The 23,393-nt window shown below is 41.4% G+C and overlaps 1 protein-coding gene across 15 annotated transcripts in view; it reads left to right on the forward strand.

The window, feature by feature from the left end:
* Positions 1-23,393, forward strand: part of ST7 (suppression of tumorigenicity 7) — a 241,122-nt gene that overhangs the window by 163,918 nt on the left and 53,811 nt on the right. For all 15 annotated transcript variants that reach the window (XR_003143234.3, XM_025464753.3, XM_025464759.3 and 12 more), the window contains one exon: positions 17,980-18,094. Coding sequence is in view for 14 of the 15 variants with exons in the window: in XM_025464753.3 (XP_025320538.1) it covers positions 17,980-18,094 (115 nt within the window). In the remaining variant the exon portion in view is untranslated. The remainder of the gene's footprint in view (positions 1-17,979; positions 18,095-23,393) is intronic.

Raw genomic sequence — 23,393 nt, forward strand, 5'->3', positions numbered from 1 at the left:
CTTAACTTAGCCTATAATTGTCCCCTCTCTAGACTCATATAGCAACCAGGAAAACTTTATCCAGCTCTTTCCTCTGTGAAGATGTACAGGAAGGACCTGTGTCTCTCTTGAATAAATAAAAATAAAATCTTAAAAAAATAAGACAGTAATATAATTGAGAATGATAGTGTGTGTGAGTATCTACAGGAAGGGCAGTATCTGTGAGATGTACAGGAAGGACCAATATCTGACTGACTGTTGGTTTGGCAGAGCTGCCTCTGACCAGAAGCCAGTGAAGCTGTTGACTTCTAGGATGGACAGAGAGACAACTATTGGAAACAGACATACTGGCTGACCTGGCCTAGCAGGAACAGAAACCATAGAGACAGTAAAGCCAGCGATGCATGTGATGACCAGAGAGGCCAATGAACTCGGTCTCTCGGGTTTCCCTTTTTAATAATCGAAGCAAAAGTATTACATATATCTCCTTCCTGGACAGTTGTCTGTCCTACTTATGAAGAGCATATACTCTGACAGCTTTCTCCCTTTCCCTGGGCCAGGGAACACTGTTTTTGTGATTCAAGAGCCCATGGGTGCACAACGGTACTTTCTGAGACCTGAGTCTCATGGAGCCCTTTAAATATAAGCTTAGTCTCTAGTAGGGCACCCTCCTAATACTCTCCCACTAGTAACATTTTTATTGCTTAAGTAGAGTCAAAAAAGTTCTCAAATACTCTAGACTCCTCTCTTTGCTTCACTTTTCACATTCAGTTAACGTGTACAGGTCTTGTAGGCTTCTCTGCCAAAATGTGTACACAGTTGTACAACTGTGCTGCTGTGATCCTCATTCAGGTCACTGTCATCTTTCATCTGAACTATGCGGTTGGTTTCCAGGATTCTGCTCCTGCCCTTGTAGAGTCCTTTCTCAGGAAGTAGTGAGATGTGTTTTAAAACTCAGATCAGAACTAGTCATGTTCCTACTTAAAAGCCTTTAGTGATTTACTCTTACATTTAGAATGAAATGCAGACTCTTTATAAGGCCTATAAGGCCCTATATAATCTACTCCCTGCTTACTCTTCCGAATTCAGTTTATGCTTTTGTTTTCCCTCATTCACTAGGCTATAGCTACATTAGGTTCTTTTTGAGTATTCCTAGTTTACTTGTTCCTTCCTTAGGCACTTTGTGCAGACACTTGTCTTTGCCTGGAGTACTCTGCTCCAGATCCTTACTGGGCTGGGTCCAACTTGTCATTTAAGCTAACCTAGAATATCACCTTAGAAGAGCTTTCCCTGATATCCAGGTGTAGGAGCACGGTGCATATTGGGCCCACACCCGCCCCACGCACACACACTCATAGATACTCACACTATCATTCTCAATCATATTACTGTTGTTTTTTTTTTTAAGATTTTATTTTTATCTATTCATGAGAGACACACACAAAGAGGCAGAGACACAAGTAGAAGGAGAAGCAGGCTCCATGCAGCAAGCCTGATGCAGGACTCAACTCTGGACCCTGGAATTATGCCCTGAGCCAAAGGCGGATGCTCAATCGCTGAGCCACCCAGGTGTCCCAACTGTCTTTTTTTTTTTTTTTTATTGCCCTTCCATTTTTGAAATCTTATTTATTTGTTCACCTACTTATTGTCTACATTGCCTACCTCCACCAGAAAGTAAACGCCACAAGGACAGGAACTTTATTTTGTTCCCTGGTACATGACAGCTTCTCATTTAATTTTGTTGAACGAATGGATGGATGTATAGTTGCCTGGGTGGGGAATAGACAGGAGTACTTCCCACCTACGTCCCACCAAATGCAAAAGTGAAGACCTGACTGAGAATCACAACCCCCCCACCTTAAGAGCTCTTTTCTGTCCTGAACAAATGGAAGTTTATTAAGTTTCTTTAGCAAATGCTTGTCTGATTATAGATTAGGCAAGATTTCATTTCTGTTGCTCTCTTGGGTAGGTATGAGAAGGCTGCTCAGCCCAACTGTTATATGGCCAGGTGTTCAGTTATGTATGGTTACTGTCCGAGAACCCACTCTTGCTCTCTGTCTCTGCCACTCCCAGTGTGGAGTCTCTCTGAAGAAGAGCTGCAGCTTCCTCAGCTTTCTCTGCTATGGTTTAATCAAGTCTCATTTGTACTTTAGGGAAATTTGTCTTAGGGAAGTAGTAGTCTTAGAGAAATTTGTTAAAATCTCTCATTCAGTGGCTCTGCCAGCCACTCCTCCTATCCCTGTTGTTTTCATCACAAATACAGATTTTTCTTCTTTTGTAACACTTCCCTATCATTTTCATAGGTTTGTGGGAGGGAGAGGAGGTAGACATATTTGTTTAGTTTTTCATCTCAATTTGTAAGTTTTCATCTCAATTTGAACTTTTCCTGAGTTCTTTTACTACAGTGGTGTAGGATGTATACCAGCTTCTTTTTTTTTTAAGATTTTATTTATTTATTCATGAGAGACACAGAGAGAGAGACACACACACAGAGACACAGGCAGAGGGAGAAGCAGGCTCCATGCGGGGAGCCCGATGTGGGACTTGATCCCGGGTCTCCAGGACCACATCCTGGGCCGAAGGCGGCACTAAACTGCTGAGCCACCTGGGCTGCTCTCGTAACAGCTTCTTGTGTAGACTTGGAGTCAATGTGTCAATAAATAACTCTGTTTGCTGTTCTCTTACACCCCTGATTTCAAAAAGGGAAATTTATTTAGACTTTTCTCTAAAGAGTAAGAGTTCATTTTATGCTGCTGCATCTGACAGTATGTCCCTTTCACAAACATAGAAATGTTACTCTTGTCTGCTGTAATTTCGTTTTTCGATCTTGCCTTCTATTCTTCAGTAATAGAAACACTCACATCCAAATGCTCTGGGTTTAACTTAATGGGTCTTGGTGGAACAATCTCAGTGGATTGTAAGTCCAGTTTGAGAGATTTAAGAGGTAGAGTTGAAAGAAATTGGAAATCCATTGGAAAAATTTCTTCTGTTTTTGTTTTTACGTTCAGGGCATTGGTTGTAGTGTGAGAGAGCATGCAAGAAAACTCGTGGATGACTTGAATTTCTAGCTTGGAAAACTGGAGAGGCAATGGTACCATCATGAGGATTGAGATTGTAGTATAAATACCTGGTTTGGGGGAGGTGGGAGGACAGGAGGAATTTAGATAATGCTACTTTTGCAGTAGCAGGTCATTGCAATGGAAATATCTAGTAGGTGGTGGGATATATAGACCTTGAGCAGAGGAGACCTGGGCTGGAAGAAGTTCTGGGAATGATCAGCATGGAAGGTGATTAAAACCATAAATGAGGATGAGGTCATCTAGGGAAGAGTGAATAAAGTTTAAAGGAAAAAAAAAAAGACTGGAGAGGAGTGCAGAATAGGTTGATGAAAGGAGACTTGAAAAGAAGTGACTAGTGAAGTAGATAGAAAATCTAGGAGAATATTCTATTATGAAAACCATAAAGAAAGGAAAATGAATATGAGATCAGAACAATTCTTATCATCATACTTGTCATAAATAACATATTCAGTGAATATTTATCACGGAGAAAATATTTATTACATCTTACTCCAAAGAAGTGGTTGGTAATTTGGCTAAAGCAAGATCAGTGAGATGTAAAGGCTGAAAATAGATGGCATTGTATCGTCAACTGTGAGGTAAACGTCTATTGGAGATGACTCTTGCAATAGGCTTTAAATATAAAAGGAGAAGAAAGAGGTGATCATAACTAGAAGGGAACATGAACCTGAGCACGTTGAGATGTTGATGGAAAAACACCGAGAAGAAAGGGAGAAGTTGAACATATATACACAATAGAGGGGCATCGTTGATAGAGTGAAGTCCTGAGGAGTGTACAGTGTTGAATTCCAGAGCACAGGAGGGAAGGAAGAGTCTAAAGGAGGGGTTCCATGCATGGCCGGCAGGGATACACAGGTCTGGATGCAGGTGGGGATTGTAATAGAGAGATAGGGCTAAAGAATGGAGGGGGGCCCTTCCTGTTGACTGGTTTTCTTGATTCAATTAGACGACAAGATGTTCTGCTGAGAGTTAATTGGGAGGACTGTGGAGGGAGTTATGGAATGTGGGAGAGAAGTCACCAGAGACATTTACTAGAGGTGTGCTAGGCAGTCTCAGCCCCGCAGAAGTTGGAGATCATTGTATTTTAGTTCTTTCAAACCTTACAGTTGTGTTCTTCAGCCTGGATGTTGGGGCAGAAGTGATAGACATCTGGTTTGACCCAAGGTCAGGTGTTACTGGGTGAGTGAAATGGACAGGTAAGGATGTCAGGTGCTTGTGGTAAGATGATGAGCCATGGGCTCTAGGTGGGAGAGGGGGAAGGGAGGCAAGGAAGGTAAGAAGGGACGATGGATTCATTGTTTCCAAAAACAGGCGTCTGTTGGGGATCCCTGGGTGGCGCAGCGGTTTGGCGCCTGCCTTTGGCCCAGGGCGCGATCCTGGAGACCCGGGATCGAATCCCACATCAGGCTCCCGGTGCATGGAGCCTGCTTCTCCCTCTGCCTATGTCTCTGCCTCTCTCTCTCTGTCTCTCTGTGACTATCATAAATAAATAAAAATTTAAAAAAAAAAAAAAAACAGGCGTCTGTTGAGGGCCTGCAAGGTGGTGGTCCCACTTCTAGGCACCCAGTACGTCACGGAGAACAAGACAGCCAGCAATTACAGATGCCTTGAAACAATTATTACTGAAGAGGGGACGTGGGTGATAAAGACAATCACAGACTGTGGTGAGCACTATGAAAAAAATAAAAAGGCTGCTGTGACAGAGGGTAACCAGGAGGGGCTACAGAACAACTTGTTACAGAGAAAGCTCATTCAGAGACCCTGGAAAGAATTGGACAAGAATGAAAAAGAGTCTGAGGTGAGTAAGGGGAAGGACGGAATGAGATGAACTTGAAAAGGCAGGCAGGAGCTTTGTCACTTAGGGCTTTGCAGGAAATAAGGGTTTCGATTCATTGTTAAGTATAGGGGAAACTGGTTAACATATGTAATGCAGGGCGGGTATAACCTCACTGATGTTTTTTAGCTCCATTGTTGAGAATGGAGGGCGAGGATGAGAACGGGAATCCAGGTAAGCAGTTAGAATAGCAGTCTAGGCAAACCTGATGAGGGTTTAGAATTGGGGGTGGTCATGGAGAAGTGGATGATTTTGAGATATATTTGGACATAGAATCCATAGGATTTTACTAAGGCAAATTTTATTGGCTCTACTTTCAAAATATAGATTCCTACCACTTCTTACTGTGTCCACAGCCATCCCCTTAGTAGGGCCTGAGGTTAAAAGTAAGAATATGCAGGGATGCCTGGGTGGCTCACTGGATTAAGCACCTGACTCTTGATTTCAGCTCAGGTCATGATCTCAGGGTCATGAGATCGAGCCCCAAGTTGGCTCCCTTCTCATAGGCAGTCTGCATGAGATTCTCTGTTTCCCTCTGCTCCTCCCCACCCACATGCTGTCTCTCTCTTTCAAATAAAAATAAATTTTTGAAAAAAAAAAAAAAGTATGCAGCCAGGTGACCAAATCCTCAGTGTATGAGGACTTGTTACCTGATAGAAAACATGATTGAATGATGGTGGCAAGTGCTGGAGCATTATGGCATGAGTTTCAGAAGAGGAGGAACTGTCACCCAAGGGCAGGGCTGAGCAGTAATGGCCTGGGTGTGCTTTGGGGAACTAGAAGAAGCCAGCCTGACATTCTTTGTGGTAGACACAAGGTTTTTTTGGGGGGCGGGAGGAATGGGGAATTAGCTGCAAGAAAAGCAGTGAACTTAGGTTTGTGTTGCATAAATGTTTCATGGAAGAGTGGGGGGAATTTGTATATCGTGAGCTCAGGTTCCAGCAATAGAGTGGAAAGACTTGGGGAGGAAAGGGAACACCAGAAGGCAGAGTGATGACAGAGCAGTGTGGGGATTAATGTCAAAGGTTGAGGTATTGACCTTCTGCCCGTTGCTATAAAAGAATCTTTCATAATACTTGACTTTCAGCATGACCCCGTTGTGAGATCTCTGCCAGGGCGAGTATTTGTTAACTGTGCCCCGGATAACCAAATGAGTTAATCTCCTGACTAGGGTTATTTACCATTACCCATGTGAATGTGGAAGGGTGTGTGCCAAACACAGTTATTGTGGTTTTGGCATAAAAAAGTCCTCTCTGACAGTGATTGTTGGCTGGTGTGTTCAGTTGCTCGTTGAGGCCACTCCTGGAACAGGAGAGCAATGCCATGTCATCACAGAGGGAAGGATGCTTATCGTCCTGTTTTCCGTTACTGGGCCTGCTTCCAAGCCATTTGAAATATGCATTAAGTCGTTCAGATTTGTTCATGATCTCAAGGCCAGGGTACAGCCCTATTGAATCTGTTTAAGATGATAAATGTTTTACTCAAACTGTTACCTGTCAGTTTTAAGGAGGGTACAAATCATTCTCTTCCTCCAAACAGGAAACTTCTTCCTGCCCTTGTCTCCAACTTCACCCTTGCAGAAATTTTACATTCACATGATAAGGTGGATAATACAATGGTGCTATCAGAACCTTGCTTTTGGAAAGGAAAGTTCTTAGACTTCTTCAAGGGCAGTAAAGAATTGCCAGTGAGGAGGGTAGAAGTTAAAGGAGAGAATCATCTTGAAAAAGATTCCTAAATTCTTTCATTTTTAAGATTTTATTTATTTATTCACGAGAGACACAGAGAGAGAGAGAGGCAGAGACACAGGCAGAGGGAGAAGCAGACTCACCACGGGGAGCCCGATGCGGGACTCGATCCCTAGACCCCGGGATCACGACCTGAGCCAAAGGCAGATGCTCAACCACTGAGCCACCCAGGGTCCCAGATTCCTAAATTCTGACCAGGGTTATGCTTTTATCCTTATCTGATTGAGGATTAAATGCACGAGAGCATTTTATATTGGAAATATTTTTGTTAGGATCTGCATAAATGCAAAACTTGTCTTGTTCACTAGCAAATCTAAGGAAGATTTCTCTTTCAGGAATGAATGGAGTGTACTTTTGATGAGAAAAGTAGATAAGTATTTAGGTAACCTTCCAACCCTCTGAGTCACTACAGAACTATCAGATGATTTGCATCGTGCCTACAACTGTTTCTGTCCTCAGTTCAGTTATTGGTGATGCGTTTATTTACATTGTGGGCTCAGTTTCATGAAGAACTAGCTAACTGGTGATGTAATTGTCCACACAGATCATGTATTGATCATATCACTTTTCAATAGATGCAGCTTAATATTTTCCTTTAGATCAGCTCTGAAAATGACATTTTCTTATTAATATCTATCCAAGCCTCTCACGTCTGCATTTGATAGTGATCTGTGCAAATGGAACTCTCCGAGTCTCTCAGGACTCTGGTAAACAATTCGTTCTTTCCTTTCACGGCCCTTAGTGTCAGTAAAAATCACTGATGAAATAATAGCCATGCGATACAAAGTGTCTTTTCTATTTTCTGTTTATGCCTTTTTTTTTTTTGAAGCTGTAATTAAATAATGTCAAACTTGCAAACATAACAAAATAGTATCTGCTGTTTGAATATAATACAGGCCAAATTCTATAAACTTTAATTAAGTCAAGCTTGCATTGACCTCAGAAGGAATCTGGTTGAGGATCTCTTTTAATTACCTCTGCCTTAAAATATGTAAGAATTTTCACATTGCTTTTCTCACTCATAGAACAATACACGGATAGCTAAACTAATAGATACAAATCAAACTTGAAAGGTTTAAACTGTTGTTTTCATCCTGTAAGTCAGCTGAGAAAAAGCATACAGACTGCAGTTCTAAATTATGTCCATAGAGTATTTCAAATCCAGTGAATTAACTCTCCTTTTTTTTTTCTATTTGAGCTCGTAAATGTTAACCTCAGAAGTGCCTCAGATTCTTCCATTGAAATAAACTTGAACTGACAATAGCCAGATGATGTAAAATTGAAACTGAAATTCTATCCTTGGCCCATCCCATGTTCTTCCCCATAGGTATTAGAAGAATCGTAGGAGAGTTAGTGTTTTCATTGTACGTGAACTGTAATATTTGGGCAAAGCAGGGCATATAAATTACTGACTGCCAGGAGAAAGCAATTACCAGCATAGAGAAGATAGCTGGCAATAAATAAACAGAACTATGCTAGATAGTGAGTGAGTTTAAAGATTTATTTAGAATGACTTAGTTTATAGGAAACAGGCCTTTATATTTATCATATGCCTTCATTCAAGTTTCTTAATAGAAAGGCTAATTACACCACCGAAGCCATTTCTTTTTTGTTCAGTATGCTTAAAATAAAGAAATAATTGGGGATATGCTATATTGCACAACTAAAACCACAAACAAAACTAGTCACAGCAAAACAAGCAAATAGCACTTGGGAAATGCAGTGTACCTGGGTACACATTGTGTAAGGCTGACGGCTCCCATTTGTCAAGCTCCCATGTGTGTCTGAGTGTGCTGTGAGCTAGGTGTTACCCCAGTCTTGCAGATGAGACAGATCGGCTCCAGTGGTGCTAAGAAACTACTGTCCCTGAATGGGAACCCCACCCCATCCGATTACGAAGGCGGCGGCGGTGCTCTTGGCTTCTATAATGTGCCACCACCTCTCCCACGATGAAGCCTTTCCAGCAACCCCACTGCTATGTCCAATGCCTTCTTTTTTATTTTGAAAACAATGTACCATGGGAACCTTTGTAGTTCTGGTGAAGAAGCAAGGGGAAATTTTATGAGGAAAGAGTTTTCTCTCAAGGTGCTCTACCCCAACCTCCACCCCCAATGCTAAGGGTTAGAGAGGGGGGGGTAACTTACCTTACAGTAGGCTTCACTCTGAAGCATCCCTCAAGGTGAAATGACACTCTTCATACCACATCTGTCAGTGGCCCTACTTTGGAATTCAGGTGGAGGAGAATTAAGAAGTGGGACTTGACACTGTGCTTCATCTGAGATTGGATAATTATCCTGCTTTCATAGGATTCAAGTGCAGTGTATTAAAATCTATTAGATCATTATTATTTTTTTTTGGAGGAAATTTTTTGAGGAAATTCTCTAAATGTTGTTTAGCCAGATATTGACTTTTTCTTAGATGCTATCAATACTTTAAGGAACTGCAGAGTCCACCCCTAAGGGGAAGTGATTGTGCTTCAAAAGGCAGTTAGAACATAGAAAACAAAGTGTAACTGATGAAAATTGAACTGTTCTCGACTTGAAGGATTACAAGTGAAAAGGATGGCTAATGAACTTCTAGTTTCAGGAAGCAACTTTAAAATACACACACACACACACACACACACACACACAAAATAAATAAAAAAAAATAAAATACACACACACACACATAAATACAGAGAATAATAAAAATAGCATCACTGCCCAGAATTGTGTAACTAATAATAAATAGTAATAAATTAATTAAAAATTCTGTCATCTTTGTTCATCTTTTCTGAAAAGAAATGAAACATTATAATAAAACATAAAGCTGTAGCCCCCAAGTGATCACTACCCGCAGGTGGCCTCCTTTGAAGCACCAGCAACTTTGTTATTTCCATTTGCTCTCCATATATTTCCATAATGTACTCCCATAAATGACATGTAGGATTGTATGCGTTTAAATATATGCTATATTCTATAGAGTATTTCTTAACATCACTTAGTATTTTTCTGCGTTGAGATATATTAGGCTTAGTCCATTCGTTTTGCGTGCTGAACAGCATTTCATCATGTGCATATACCCCACTCGATCAGTCCGTTCCACAGGTCATAATGGTGCTCCCCATTCTGTGTGGATATCACAGAAGGCACTGCTCAGAAACTTCTGTGGATGGTTTTTAGGGAACAGAGCTGGACGCAGAAGTATTGGGTTGTAGAGTTGGCCTTTCTCATTTCTTATTTTTATTACAGTCTGCCAAATCAGGTGTGTGTAAGAGATGTTATGTTTTCCAAATGTACTATCACTATGAAACTTTTCTTATGAAGAACTTTTATTTTTTAAAATTTATTCCCGTTAACCAGGAGTTCACAAACTAGCGCCTAAAGGCCAGATCTGGCCTCCTGCCTGTTTTGGTAAGTAACTGCTTACTGCCGCTTTTGTCCTACCACGTCAGAGTTGAGCAGTTGCAAGAGAGACCGTATGGCTCACAAAGCCCAAGACATTGACTCAGTGATCTAATATTCAGCCACATGAACTGATAAATAAGAGGAATTTAGAGGGTGACAGAAACCATGGGAAATAGGCATGTGAATGGGATGACGACATTAGAGAAGGCTGAGAGCGTGCCATATGAGCTGAGACCCAGGACATGAGGCATCCATGGCTCAGAGAGGTTAAGTGGTTTGTGATGTCACATGGGGAGTAAGTGGTAGGAGTGAATTTTAAGCTCAGGATAACCCCACCTATGGGGCTTTTTCCTCTATAATACAGTTGTCTTCTAATCTTATAAATGCAGAACAAAGCAGGTAGGTAAGTATAGCAGAGAAGCATAAGCAAAATGGTTTAGTTCTCCTGGACTTGGCAGGGCAGAGACTGGGGTGCAGATGTGTTGAAATTTGGAATCGGTACTGATGACTGGGTTTGAATCATAGTCCCAGCACTAACTTTGGCTGAATCACTTAAATTTGCAGCCTTCTTCTTCTTTTTTTTTTTAGTGGGGCGGGGGTGGAAGGGAGCTCATCTGTAAACTGAGGAGGGTGTTTGGATGATCTCCACGGGCTCTTCTGGCTCTCACTTCCTCTGATGCTGTGACTTTAGGAGGTGGCATTTGATCTGGGCTTTGGAGGGTGGGGTGATTTTGACAGCCTGCCTTATAAATGACAGGAAAAGGTATTCCAGGTGGTGAGAACAATTTGAGCAAAAACACAGTGGATAGTAACTGTGTAGTTAGGAACACTATAGGAAGAGTTCTGGGAATGGTGTACAATAGCAATAGTCTGATCTGACAAGGCTGGGGTTTGATCCTATAGAAGACAGGAGACGCAGGATGCATCTGGCACTGAGCTGGGGGAGGGTCTAAAATTATGCTTAGGATCTGGGGACTTTGTCTTGGAATTTATAGGATTTGAAAGGTCTTGGGTCTTTTCTTAAGCATCTCTGCCCATTGACTAGTCTCTGTGTGACCAGTTCCAGTGATGAAGACTTCTTTAGATCATCTGTTCCATTTTCAGACAGCTTTAAGAGTTAAGACAGTTTTTCATTACATTGAGTCATAGTTTATGAGTTCTAATGATATCTTTTCCAAGGTGTAGATAAAGGCATTGGAACATTTTAAATGGTGGAGGAACATGTTCAGGGATATGTAACCCAAGGGCCTGAAGTAGGCCTATTGCAGCACACATATAATATGTACCCCAGAGGTAGAGATAACTTTTAAAAGCCTTTATTTAGAAAGCATTCCATTCATGAAATGTGTATGCACTTATGTTGGATCAGTCAGTGACCAAGAATCTGGTGATAAGCCAGGATTCCTATTCTCACACTCTTCCCAGACTCATGGGGAAGATGGACCAGTAGACCATTGTGACAAGGCCTCTGGGATTTGGGGCAGGAGCACTTGACCTGGCAGATAAGAGGCGAAGAGTCAAAGGGTAGGTAAGGGTTCCTGGAAGTTAAGGAGCTGTCTAGATTGATCAAGGAGGTGGAAGGGCAAGCACTCCAGGGATGGGGAGCATGGAGATAGAAATGTGAATGAATGTGTCCTATTTAAGGAACTAAAAACTGTTCTGTGGTGGGACCATGTGTCTGTGTAGGGAAGTAGCTGGGAATGAGGCTGGCCTAGTAGACGGAGACCGGTTGTGAGGGGCTGTGTTGCTATGATAAGGATTTTATATTCTGAATTTGATGAGAAGCCAATATTTTTTCATATGCATATGTATATATGTGTGTACATATATATACATATACATGTGTGTATATATGTATTTGAAATATATATATGAAAATACATGTATATATATATATATTTTTTTTTTTTTTTTTTTGAGAAAGAGAGAGAGAAAGGGTGAATGAGCACAAGTAGGGGAAGGAGCAGAGAGAGAGAGAGAGAGTCTTAAGCAGACTCCACACCCAGCAAGGAGCCCAGCGTGGAGCCCAGTTGCACAATCCTGAGATCATGACCTCAGCAAAATCAAGAGTTGGACGCTTAACCAACTGAGCCACCTTGGCACCCCACCAATATATTTTTTAATTGAAGTATAAATGACATATAATATCTTATTAGTTTCAGGTGTATATTATAGTGATTCAATATTTTTATACTGAATGAAATGATCCCCAAGATAACTTGCTACCCTCTGTCATCGTACAAAGCTATTACAATATTATTGACTTTACTACCTATACTGTACATTACATCCCCTTGACTGACTTCTTTTATAACTGGAAGTTTGTACCCCTTAATCCCCTTCTCCTTTTTTCTCCCACCCCCAGCCCTTCCCCACTCTAGTAACCAACAATGTGTTTCTTATATCTATGAGTCTGTTTCTGTTTTATTTTGTTTATTCACTTGTGTTGTTTTTTAGATTCCACATATAAATGAGATCATAGGGTATTTGTCTTTTGTTGACTTATTTCACTTAGCATAATCTTCTAAGTGAATCCATCCACGTGATTGCAAATGGTGAGGTTTCATTCTTTTTATAGCTGAGTAATACCTCCTTTATCCATTCATCTGTCAATGGACACTGAATTGCTTCCATATCTTAGCTATGGTAAACAATGCTGCAAACCTAAGGGTTTGCATCTCTTTCGGTGGGTATTTTCATCATCTTCAGTTAAATACCTAGAAGTAGAATTGCTGGATCATATGGTAATTTTATTTAAAATTTTTTTCCATACTGTTTTCCATAGTGGCTATACCAATTTACATTTCCTCCAGCAGTACACCAGGGCACCCTTTTCTCCACATTTTCACCAAAAACATGTTGTTTAATGTATTTTTGATAATATCTGACAGGTGCGAAATGATATCTCATGGTGGTTTTGATTTACATTTCTCTGGTGATTAATGATGTTGAGCATCTTTTCATGTGCCTGTTAGCCATCTGTATTATCTTCTTTGGAAAATTTCTATTCACATTCCCTGTTTATTTTTAAAGTGAGTTACTTGTTTTTTTGTATTAAAAGTCAGTATTCTCTTTTTTTCACTTCTTTATCCATTTTATTCTTTTTAAAATTTTAGTTTCAGTATAGTTAATATACAATTTTACATTTGTTTCAGGTGTATAATTTAGTGATTCAACAATTTTGTGCATTACTCTGCATCATGATAAGCGTACTCTTACTCCCCATTACCTATTTCACCCATCCCCCTAGCCACTTCCCCTCTGGTAACCATCATTTGTTCTCTATACTTAAGAGTTTATTTTTGGTTTGTCTTTTTCTTCCTTTGTTCATTAGTTTTGTTTCTTAAATTCTACATATGAGTGAAATCATATGGTATTTGTCTTTCTCTGACTTATTTCATTTAGCATTATACTCTCTAGATCCATCCATGTTGTTGCAAATAGCAAGATTTCATTCTTTTTTACAGAGTAGCCAATATTCTTAAAAATAGTTTTTCCTCTCCAATTTATGGAATGTACATATACATTCCTCTTAAAGATATTAGAACATATGGAAAACATGAAGAAATAGAAATCATCTCTAATCTCACTAATCATAAATAACCACTGTTAAAACATTTTGCCATTTTTCCAACCAAGTGTGGTTCTATGCCTAGATACAGACAAAAAGCATGATCTTATTGCAAAGTAGAGTTTGTATCCTGCCTTTTCTATTATAATGCTGTGTGTCAGCATTTCCTAGGCTGTGTCATTAAAAATTGTTTGAGAATTTAACTATTAATGTTGACATATAAAAGCCCAAAAGAGGACTGTGCCTTATAGTTGAATGCCTTATAATGGGTTAAATTTTAAGTTTCTTGCATTTTTCACTATCTTTTTAAAAGATGTATTTATTTGAGAGAGAGAGAGAGCACATGTGTGCATGTGTACATGGTGGGGGAGGGTCGGAGGGAGAGGGAGTGAGAATCTTAAGCAGACTCCCTGCATTAGTGGGGAGCCCCAAACCGGGTTTGATCCCACCACCCCCAGATCACAACTTGAGTCAAGAGTTGGCTGCTTTCACCCACTGAGCCACCCAGGCACCCTGCATATTTCCACTATTATAAATAATGTGTTTGTAAATTTGGATTCACATCTGCCTATTTCCTTGAGGCCATGTCAGTGGTTGCCCCTTAAGCAAGAGTGTGATGGACTTAAGTGTGTATAAAGCCGTCTAACAGTGGTGTGAAGCGTGGACCAGAGACAAGCAGAGAAAAGATGCTGTTTGAACAATTTAGGCCAAATATAAGGGTGTGAACTAAGTTATTGGCAGCGGGTCAGAGAAAAGAGGACATGGTAAGATTCTTCAGGTGTTTATTGTTGTTGTTGTTTTATTTTGGAAGTGAATTTATTTTTAATTAATTAATTAATTTTTTAATAATAAATTTATTTTTTATTGGTGTTCAGTTTACCAACATACAGAATAACACAGATTCTTCAGGTGTTTGCTTGAACACGTGTGAGAGAGCTCTCTGGGAACCTGCTGGAAGCTATTAGCCTTTGGTACATATTCGTTCAGGGGTTTGGGGACCTTTAGGGTGACTGTAGTTGGTAGGGCAAAGAAAGTAGTGGAGATTCATGGCTCTCTTTTCTGAGATAGGAAATACCAAGAGGGAAGAACAAGTTTGAGGGGTTGGCTTGGGGAGGAGAAATTTATGAGACCAGTATTAGATGCACCAGGTAAAACTGTGAGGGAGACGGTTTACAAATTGAGTTAACAGCTTAGGAGAGAGGTCAGAGCCGATGTTGAGAACATGGGAGCCATCTTCACAAAGGTGGTAATATCGAGACCCTGGACACAAGAGCAGTCCTGGATATCCGGGTGTTTATGAGAAGAGTACTGGAGCAGGGAGGCTACTTGTTCCTAAGTAGGAGACAAGGGGGAAACTAGAGAAGGAGTGAGGAGCTAAGAATAGAGGAATTCAGAAGAGAATGGTGTTGAGGAAGCCAAAAGAGACAAGAATTTCAAGGAAAAAGTCATCAAACTGTCAAATGTTGCAGAGGTCAAGCAAGGAAAGGACTGGAAGGTATCCATAGGAGCAATTTAAGTCACGTGTAAATGTGGGAGGAGCAGGTTCCGAGGAGCTGTGGGGTGGAAGCCCGAGTACAGCTGTGCAGTGAGACAAGAAGGGAGCCGAGGGAGCAGAGTGTGCGTGGCTTTTTTTCTAAGAGAGCTTGTTGTGAAGGGCTGGGGAGGGCAAGGTGATAGCTCCAGTGAGATGGGGCAGTGGAAGTTTGCTTTTCTTTTCTTTTCTTTTTTTTTTTTTTTTAAAGATTTTATTTATTTATTCATGAGATACACAGAGAGAGAGAGAGAGAGAGGCAGAGGGAGAAGCAGGCTCCATGCAGGGACCCTGACACGGGACTCGATCCCGGGACTCCAGGATCACGCCCTGGGCCGAAGGCAGGCGCCAAGCCACTGAGCCACCCGGGATCCCCAAGTTTGCTTTTCCTTATTTACATTTAAACAAGGAAAGCTAGATTTCCAGATCATATGACTTTGATTAGTTCTCTGACATTTGCTCTTTGCCATGTGTAAAATCTTTTTTTTTTTTTTTTTTGGTGATTATTTTTTGGATGCTGTATACTCTTTCCAAGCTTCCAATGAGCGCACTGCTGCCCAGACTGCTAGCATCCTGCTTCAAGTTCTGCTGAAACAGGCCGAGACTCCTGTGTTTGCTCACAGAGTCTCATTGGATCTTAGTAAGACTCCCCTCTCAGTTTTTAAGCTTCACCATGCTACTATTTGGAATTACAGTTTCAAAATTACAGAACATGACGTGTGTCCTTGAAGTTTGACCTTTACCTGAAGAATTGGTCAAAAATGGTAAATGTTTAAATGTTGCAGTTTAGAGAATGTCTTTATTGTGTTGCCAAATGCTGAATGACAGGGAGCTTTAATTCTAACAAGCTCTAATTAGAGAGAGGGGGGAAAAATCAAAGGGTGATGTCAACCAGAATCAAAGTGAACCAGAACAAGAAATACTTTTATTGGTTACAGAACATTAACAATGCGTGGTGTATAGTCTTATTCACTTCCTTTACTAGCAATGAAAGTACTGCAGGCGGTCTCTAGGGGGCTCAGACAGTCTTATTGAACACATAATCATTTTGATAGTTGTTTTTCGCTGGTAACACAATGCTGTTTGGGGCTGCAGAAAATTATTTTTAGAGATAGGCTAAAGAATTCTTAGCTTTAAAAAAAACAAGGCAACATGGCAAATATTTCCAATGTAGGAAGAAGTGGACAGTCAAGGCAACATATCCACTGGTTTCCTACTTAACGGTGAATTAGCCTATTTTTTTTTTTAAAGATTTTATTTATTTATTCATGAGAGACACAGAGAAAGAGAGGCAGAGACACAGGCAGAGGGAGAAGCAGGCTCCATGCAGGGCCCCGGATGCGAGACTTGATTCTGGGATCCCAGGATCACACCCTGGGCCGAAGGCAGACGCCCAACCGCTGAGTCACCCAGGCATCCCGAGTTAGCCTATTTTTGAGTATTATTTCTCTTACTTAGAAGAATTACTTTAAGGTTATTGACGTAAAAGGAGTTAAATAAAGGATACACACACGTACAAATACTTCAGTGCACATCGACACGGGCATGTATACCATCTAGGTGCAGGATTGTGCTGTGTAAGGAACCCGGTTCTCTTTCTCTAGGATGGAGCTTACTTTGAAATTCTTGGTCCTTTCTTCTTCCTTTGCTTCCCAGTGAAGTTCAATATTACATCTTCTAACTCCCTTTGCGACCCCTCCTGCTCCCCTTCCTGTCTAGAACCTTCAGGCCATTCCTTTAATCATTCTTTCCTCATTCTAGCCAACTCTCCTTGCTCCTTGACTTTCTACGGGATCTGATTCAACCTGCCCGGGTGCACCTCCTCATGTCATCATGTGACTGTGCCGGGGCTGCTGAGCCCTGCTAGCTAGAACTGGACAAGCATGCCAGTTGTAGCCTCCGTGAACTCATGGGCCCCAGTTGGCTAAGCCCTCAAGGAGGCCTTAGCAATCCTAGATGGGCCCCCAAGCAGTTCTTCCCGGTATGGCTACTCTGCACGTCCACCCCCATCTTTAGACTTCCTCCCTGTCACCTGTTCCCTCTGTTTCAGAAAATGATCTTGACTCCTATCTTTTTGAGGCCACCAGCAGGAATTCCCGATCGTCCCTCCTTTCTGCTACTCTCTGTCGCTGCCTACACATTTTCTCAACCCTTCTATCGCCTTCTAGTTCTTTTCCTGCTTTTTCTCCAAAACTTTGTCACCAGGCTGCTCCAAAAGAAGAGTGCCTGCTTGCTTCCCTTTCTGTTCCCTGGCTCTCATCAAACTGCTCTTGACGAAGTTAAACTGTCAACGCCTATGAGGTATAGTGTTCAACCTTTACCTAATTTGCCGCTATCGTATTTTAATATTACTGAGCGCTACCTCTAAGCATCGTGTTCGGTTTTTATGAAACCTCCTCTCTTTGGGATTTTCTTTTTTTTTTTTTTTTTTTTTTAATTTATGATAGTCACACAGAGAGAGAGAGAGAGGCAGAGACATAGACAGAGGGAGAAGCAGGCTCCATGCACCGGGAGCCCGATGTGGGATTTGATCCCAGGACTCCAGGACCACACCCTGGGCCAAAGGCAGGCGCTAAACCGCTGAGCCACCCAGGGATCCCGTGGGGTTTTCTTCCATCTTAGGTTCTCGCTACTTCAAAGCTGCCATTTTCCCAAAGTAGCAGGAAAAGATTTGAACATTTAATTCTTCACAAAATAATAATTGTTATGAATGCTTGTAATTCAGTATCACCTATCCTTCTAAAACTATACTTTTTTTGTCATATGAATATATCATAGTTTAGTACTTGTGACACTTTTAGAAAGTAAGAAATATATATTAATTATCCTTGATTTCTTCTTTCCTAGTTAATGAAGGAGTTCCCCTTGCTGAGCATGTTCAACATCCATGAAAACCTTTTAGAAGCCCTTCTGGAACTACAAGCATATGCTGATGTTCAGGCAGTCTTAGCAAAGTATGATGGTAAGTTCCTGGTATCTTTATCTACTTGAGTATTAGAGAGTATTTTTCTCTTCTTGTTGTGTTTTGTGTGATTAGATCGGAAGGATCATTTCACATAGTACAGGACTTTGATAACGATCCACTTAGAGAATTTTCACCTACAGTTTTATGATGGCATTTTATAGGATCTGAGAGTTTAATGGTTGGTTAGTGGGGCCAGAAGTGTCCCGTGGTCTGCACTACATTCCTGTCCCCCCTCCCAGTAGGTTCCCTTTCTCCTCTTCCTGTCAACAGGAGCTATTTATGCACTGCTTTAGTGCCGCCATGGTCGGGATCGCTCAGAACCTCTGCAGGCCCCACATATCCTGTTGGGACAGCCCCGACTGTTCGAGCTCCTGCTAGGACCCCACGTCGGATGACTGTGACCACTCCTGTTTGGTCATGTTGATCCTTTGAAGCAACGTAGAACAGCTAGTAGCCCTTACTACAGCCCTTGCGACAGCTCAGGAAATATTTGAAGATAAAAGTAAGGTGCCCTTCATCCCAGGTCTTCTCCTTCTTAGCCTGTCACCTGTTCCCTCTGTTTCAGAAAATGATCTTGACTCCTATCTTTTTGAGGCCACCAGGCAGGAATTCCTGATCGTCCCCCCTTTCTGCTACACCTACACATTTTCTCAACCCGGGAATATCCTCCCACCCCCCGGCCCCCATTTCTTTATGTGAAGGGCTTTGAAGTTACTTCACCATTCAGATTACTTACCCATGAGCTTATTTCATTTTGCCAGTTCTTAATAAACCAGAAAAATAAACTGACACATCTCAGAGATTTCCAAACTCTTGTGTTATGTTGCCATTGTCTGTGAATTCACTGATGAATTGCATATGAATTATCCACATAAACTCCCTGCCATGACGTAGCTCCTGGAATCTCTGCAGAATTTTATATTATTCTACCTATTTCGTTAACTCTCTCCCCAAGATAAACATGTCTGCTTATAGAATGGATGTTAGGGGGTGATTACTTTTACCACACGCTCATTTTTTGCTTTAAAAAGTATTCTGTTTTTAGTAAGCATCTTCAGGACATTTAAGTACTACTCAGGTCAAAATTTCCAGGAATTCCTCAGACACATAGAACAAAGGATTTTATTTTAACACACAGTTCTTCATAAGGGATCCCTGAAGCAGGTTGGAGTTGTTACCTCCTACAGTTGGGGAAACTGAGGCACTGGGCGACTTAGCTGTGTTTTGTTTTGTTTTTTGTTAATTCCTGCTCAAATCAGTGGAAGCTATAAGCCCGCAGCCAGTGATGGCATTACTTGGCCTGTGCAAATATAAGCACCCCGTGTAACAAGATACAGGCTACCTAGTATGGAACTGATTTTAGGAAGAGAGAAAAGTATTTGTGGCGTGCTTGACAGTAAACAAAATAAATACTGTTTGGCCTTCATGTCAGCTCACTTTTGTTCTCTGTTTACTTGCTGGGATCTCACTATTTGGCTGGTCTTGGGAATCGAAGCCAGAAGGCTACCTCATAAGCAAAATGCTCATACACCGAGGGTCTTTTGGTACGAAAGGAACCCAGCCCCGTGTACCTGGGTTCAGGTGGCCGTGCACATTTCCCAGCTGCTCCCCTGTAGCCGTTGTGCCATAGCAGCGTTCTGGTGTTCTCATCCCTCGTGCTGACCTATGCTCAACCCACTACACACCAAGGCTTAGGAAAAAAGATCTAACTGGTAGAGCCTTTGATACCTCAAGTCTCGTAAGGCTCCTCTCGCAGCGATCTCAGCTCATTACAGACATCATCAGCTTTGTGTTATAAGACTGATTGTAAAATGGAGAAATGAACTCATTTGGAGCTTTCTGTGATCTCTATCAATCCCATTGCACAGCCTCGGCTCCACAACAACCAAATGCTGATTTATTAGATTCTGATAACATATGTTCACATTATTTGTTACAACAGCCCGTCCCACCCTCCGCTAAATCTTGGCTCACACTTTGCAAAATTCCTTCGTCGCGAATGGACAAACTCACCATACCAGGGCCCTTGTGTTGAGCTTTGTTTATGTTGTGTACCTGGCAACAGAGATGATGTTCTTATTCATTATTCATGGAAAAAGAGCCTCATTAGTGGCAGGACACAAACTGTTGCTGAGATGCCTTGGTAGGAGTTTTGAGTTCAGCAGTTGTCAATAGACTGCAGATGACCTAACCCCGACTGAATTCTGGAGGGTGTTTTGGTGAGGACTTGGCCCAGGCCTGTGTCATTTACAGTAGAAATATAATGAAGTGGCTGCTGAAGTTATTGTTCTTGTAGAATGAGCAGCAGCCACACAAGACTGTTAAAAAATCCGCCTCTTGTTTCTCACCCCACACCATGGCTTTTTCAAGGCCATCCCGGCTGCTTTTCCTGGAGACCCAAAGGATCTTGACTGGGTTGTTGCCTCATTTTTCTGGCCCCGTGCAAGAAAGTGTGGGTGCTTTAGAGGGCTTGGAGTACAGACAGCAGTTAGGGGCGCCCTGTTCGTCACCCTAGTTCGGATGTCATCAGTCTTATCCACGAGATGCTGGAGACAGTACTTTGAATCCCAGCCTCTCCATCCCTCTTGATGGAGCCACACCCAGAGCAGCAAGATTATATGTTATCTTTGCAAATTGGAATGCTCTGGTTGGGTAGCTATTTCTTGGATGGTTTATGGGTACAGCGGTCCTCCTTTATTACTTTTGCTAGGTGGCCGAATTTTTCAAATAGCGTGTTGGGAAGTGACACAGTGGGATTTGTGCTGCTTCCCTGACCTTTGCAGAAAGGATTTAGAAATACGACAAGGCAGGGGGTGGGGGGTGCGGGGAGCCAACATGTTCAAAGGAAGGAGGGAGGTAACATATATCCCTTTGCCTCATTCTTTTTGTTCTCCATCTTTTAAAAAAATTTTTTTGGCTTTGAGTTTTCAAAGTGACATTTACAAACTCCTCTTACGGTGAAGCACCTGGATCCCTAGTAGGATGGCCAGTTAATTGGTCATACCTCCTTGTAATCTGTAGTCTAATTTTGATTTTGCCCTTGAGATAACTTCTCGTGTTATATTATTCCAGCCATTAGTCTGAAGTGCTGTCTTGCTGTCCTCAGGAGTTTTTATACTCTTTTTTCAATTCACTAACCCACATTATGGGTGGGCAGTTTTTTTTTTGTTTTTTTTAATTTTTTTTTTATTTATTTATGATAGAGAGAGAGAGAGAGAGGCAGAGACACAGGCAGAGGGAGAAGCAGGCTCCATGCACCAGGAGCCCGATGTGGGATCCGATCCGGGGTCTCCAGGATCGCGCCTGGGCCAAAGGCAGGCACCAAACCGCTGCGCCACCCAGGGATCCCGGTGGGCAGTTTTTTATCCAGGTCCTTCATACAACAGCAGCCACAACTAGCATTATTGAGTTCTTATATTTTGCCAGGGTCGGGTATGAGTCTAAGCTCCACAGATGAACTCACTTATTCTTACCACAGGCATACGAGGCCAACCCTGTTATCACTCCTGTTTTATAGCGGTGGTAACTCTACAGAGATAAGTAACTTGTTCAAATGAAGAGCCTAAGAGTCAAAGTAAAGCCATGGAGACGTTATATTGTAAGAGAAAAGAGACAAACTGAGGTCAGTTTTTGTCTAATAAGATGTGAATTCGATGAGGGAAAGAAAGCCAGAATAAAAACTGAGGTGGTCTGACTCCAGGCCCACGGTCTTGGCCGTCATGCTTCCACTGTCTCTGCTGTTGGCAGTATCTTTTTTTTTTTTTTTTTTTGGGCGGTATCCTTTTAATTGCTTTTCATTAATGCCGTTCTTCTTGTTATTATTAGCTTCAGTTTATCAAGAACCTACCGTGTGCCAAGCAGGTTATGCATATTACCCGTAACCCTCAATAACCTTGCAAGGAGATAGTTATTCCATTTCTGCAGATGCAGAAACTGAGGCTGGTGAGTTTAAGTAACTTTCAAGACCACATTCCTTGAAAACTGCAGAACTGGGATTCAAATCCAGGTCTATCTGGCTCTGAAAGCCCATGTGTTTTCCATAAATGTAAGCCTTGCTGAAATGACTTGCTCTGCCTCTCTCGCTCCTTTTAGAAAGGCATGAATGAGGTGGGCTGGAGCTGTGGTGCACACTTTCAGTGATGCCAGATTGTCTTTTAAGATTCCTTTTTAATCGTTCCTTAAGAACTTGGTGTATCTCTGTTTGCTTGTCTTTCTGAAACTGCCTTCAAAAATGGCTTTCTCTTCTCAGTCACCTTGTGCCTCATTTCTTTGTCACAAAGGGAGTTTGATGTATGGTGTTGATTTAATTTGAGTTCGTCATCTTTTTTTTTATTTCTAGTCATACATTAGTTATAAACACAAATGTTTTTAAGATCATTAAGTCATCAGAACCTTCTTTTAGAACCATTGAGAAAGTTGTTACAAGCTTTGGGTTGCCTTTCAAAGGAGCTTATAGGCCACCTACGTTGAAAACTGAAGTCTCAAAGATTAGGGTGATAATGTGGAAAAGAATTCATGCATTTTTTATTCATTATCATTTGTGCATTTCAACGTTAGAAGAATCTTATAGAGCAAGTGGATGCGAGTGTGATTGCTGCAAGTTACCTTTGGGAGCACCTAGTTTTGTCTGTCTCAAGTTAGCAAATTTGTCACGAGAATTAAAGAAGTTAATCCATGTTAAATGTTTAGAACAGTGCGGGGTACACGTTAAGCATTCAGTAACTCTTCGCCATTATGAAGAGCCAAGAGCCCTCCTGAACTTTACCACGTTCTCAATCAGTTTTGTTCGAAAGGAAGACCACATATAAACTGTCAGTTAAAATGAGAGAATAAGAGCCCTGGCTTGTGCCCAGTGTTAAGGCCTGTTACTAAAATGAATTATGGATCTAATAGGACATGTAGATAGATAAATATTTGATAAGAATGGAAATGCTGAATTGCATCTACAAACAATTCTTAAACTTTTGGAAAGCTGAAAAAAAACAATGCCAGAGATTTTCATTCCTGATCAAAAGACAAATTGTTTCAGCCTTGGGGCAGTTTGCACCAGTGGCGATATAAATCCAAGCTCTTTTGGATATTTACTCCATTAGGTGATTTAGTGATTGCCCTTAATTTGGTGACGGAAATTTCCCTGCGAGGGACAAACTGGTCTGCTATATAGTCATGAATGTTATATAAATGCAACAACTGTATCAAGACCATTTTTACGGTGCCATCAAGCCCATCCTAAATTAGCATTATTATCTGCCATCTGGTAATGTGCAGAGGGTATACTTTCAAGAACAGGACATAT

The sequence above is a fragment of the Canis lupus genome, chromosome 14, assembly GCF_003254725.2.
Source record: "Canis lupus dingo isolate Sandy chromosome 14, ASM325472v2, whole genome shotgun sequence".
Lineage (NCBI taxonomy): Eukaryota > Metazoa > Chordata > Mammalia > Carnivora > Canidae > Canis > Canis lupus.